This window comes from Perkinsus marinus, assembly GCF_000006405.1.
Source record: "Perkinsus marinus ATCC 50983 genomic scaffold scf_1104296957564, whole genome shotgun sequence".
Taxonomy (NCBI): domain Eukaryota; phylum Perkinsozoa; order Perkinsida; family Perkinsidae; genus Perkinsus; species Perkinsus marinus.
Window position 1 is genome coordinate 1 of NW_003207082.1, and position 1,026 is coordinate 1,026.

General features: G+C 47.9%; 1 protein-coding gene across 1 annotated transcript; it reads right to left on the reverse strand.

The window, feature by feature from the left end:
- Nucleotides 1–165: 165 nt before the first annotated feature.
- On the reverse strand, nucleotides 166–370 carry Pmar_PMAR001922 (hypothetical protein; the record flags this gene model as incomplete). Its single annotated transcript, XM_002774744.1, has 1 exon — nucleotides 166–370. A coding segment is annotated over one exon (205 nt), but the record flags the coding sequence as incomplete, so codon positions are not given.
- Nucleotides 371–1,026: the final 656 nt, after the last annotated feature.

Below are 1,026 nucleotides of genomic sequence, written 5' to 3' on the forward strand. Positions count from 1 at the left end.
CAGCCGTGGTATTAACCTCAGTAGCGGTAGTCGCAATAGAAGCACTAGTAGTAGACGCTGACTTGGTTGCGGGAACCGCTGTGGTGAGAGGAGATTCAGTGGGCTCAGCGGTGGTCACATGACCCATGGAACAGGGTACGGCCTCGCCGACGCAGCTAACATCACCAGGCTGGAAGCAATAGGAGCCGTCAGTTCTTCTGACGAGACCGAAGCAAATAGAAGGTGTCATCCAACCCTTGCAGTATGAACCATACTTGGACCCGCGGCATCCATCGACCTCCGAGCACATCTGTGAGCAAGCATCCTCAGTGGCAGTGGCCACAGCAACGGCACTGGTAACAACTACAGCAGTACAAACAGCAAAACGCATTGGGAAAATTTGAGATCAATTTCGAAAAACTGCAGATGCTCGAGGAGGTACATGAGTGATGCACTATAAACTAACCTCACATTACATACAGTTATCACAACCTGAATTCACTTTGATCCGAATTAATAGTCTATAGAGACTACTAGCTTTAGCTGTACTATACCTAAAGATACTGTCCCGCACTTGTTTGTCTACAACAGGCATCGTGTTTTACCAGGCTCCTAACTACAGTGATCTATACTTGACTGCCTGGGCATTGTAAAGCTACTGCGAAATGGGAGGGATCAATCATGACCGACGGTGGTTGTTTTCTTCCTCTGAACTCGTTGTGTGTCATGCTACAATGACGACCTCTTCGATAAGTATATCCGGAGGGATGGCGGCTAGTAGGTCCATATTCATGAACGTTACCTCATATGTCCGAGTGGCTGACCTTTCGATGACTGAGTACTCATCCCTACCGTGCTATCGTATTCTTCCGTCAACTGCAAATTCAAGACGCTGAGATTTGTGCCGCTCAAGGGGAGCTCGTAAGAACCTGTAATGAATACGGCGTGTCCGATAAGGGTTTCAGGAAGAATGCGTACCATAATCACCCGATGATTGATCAGCTCCGAAACTTGCTATTCAGACTTCAGTTACCTTTCCTCTAGTGG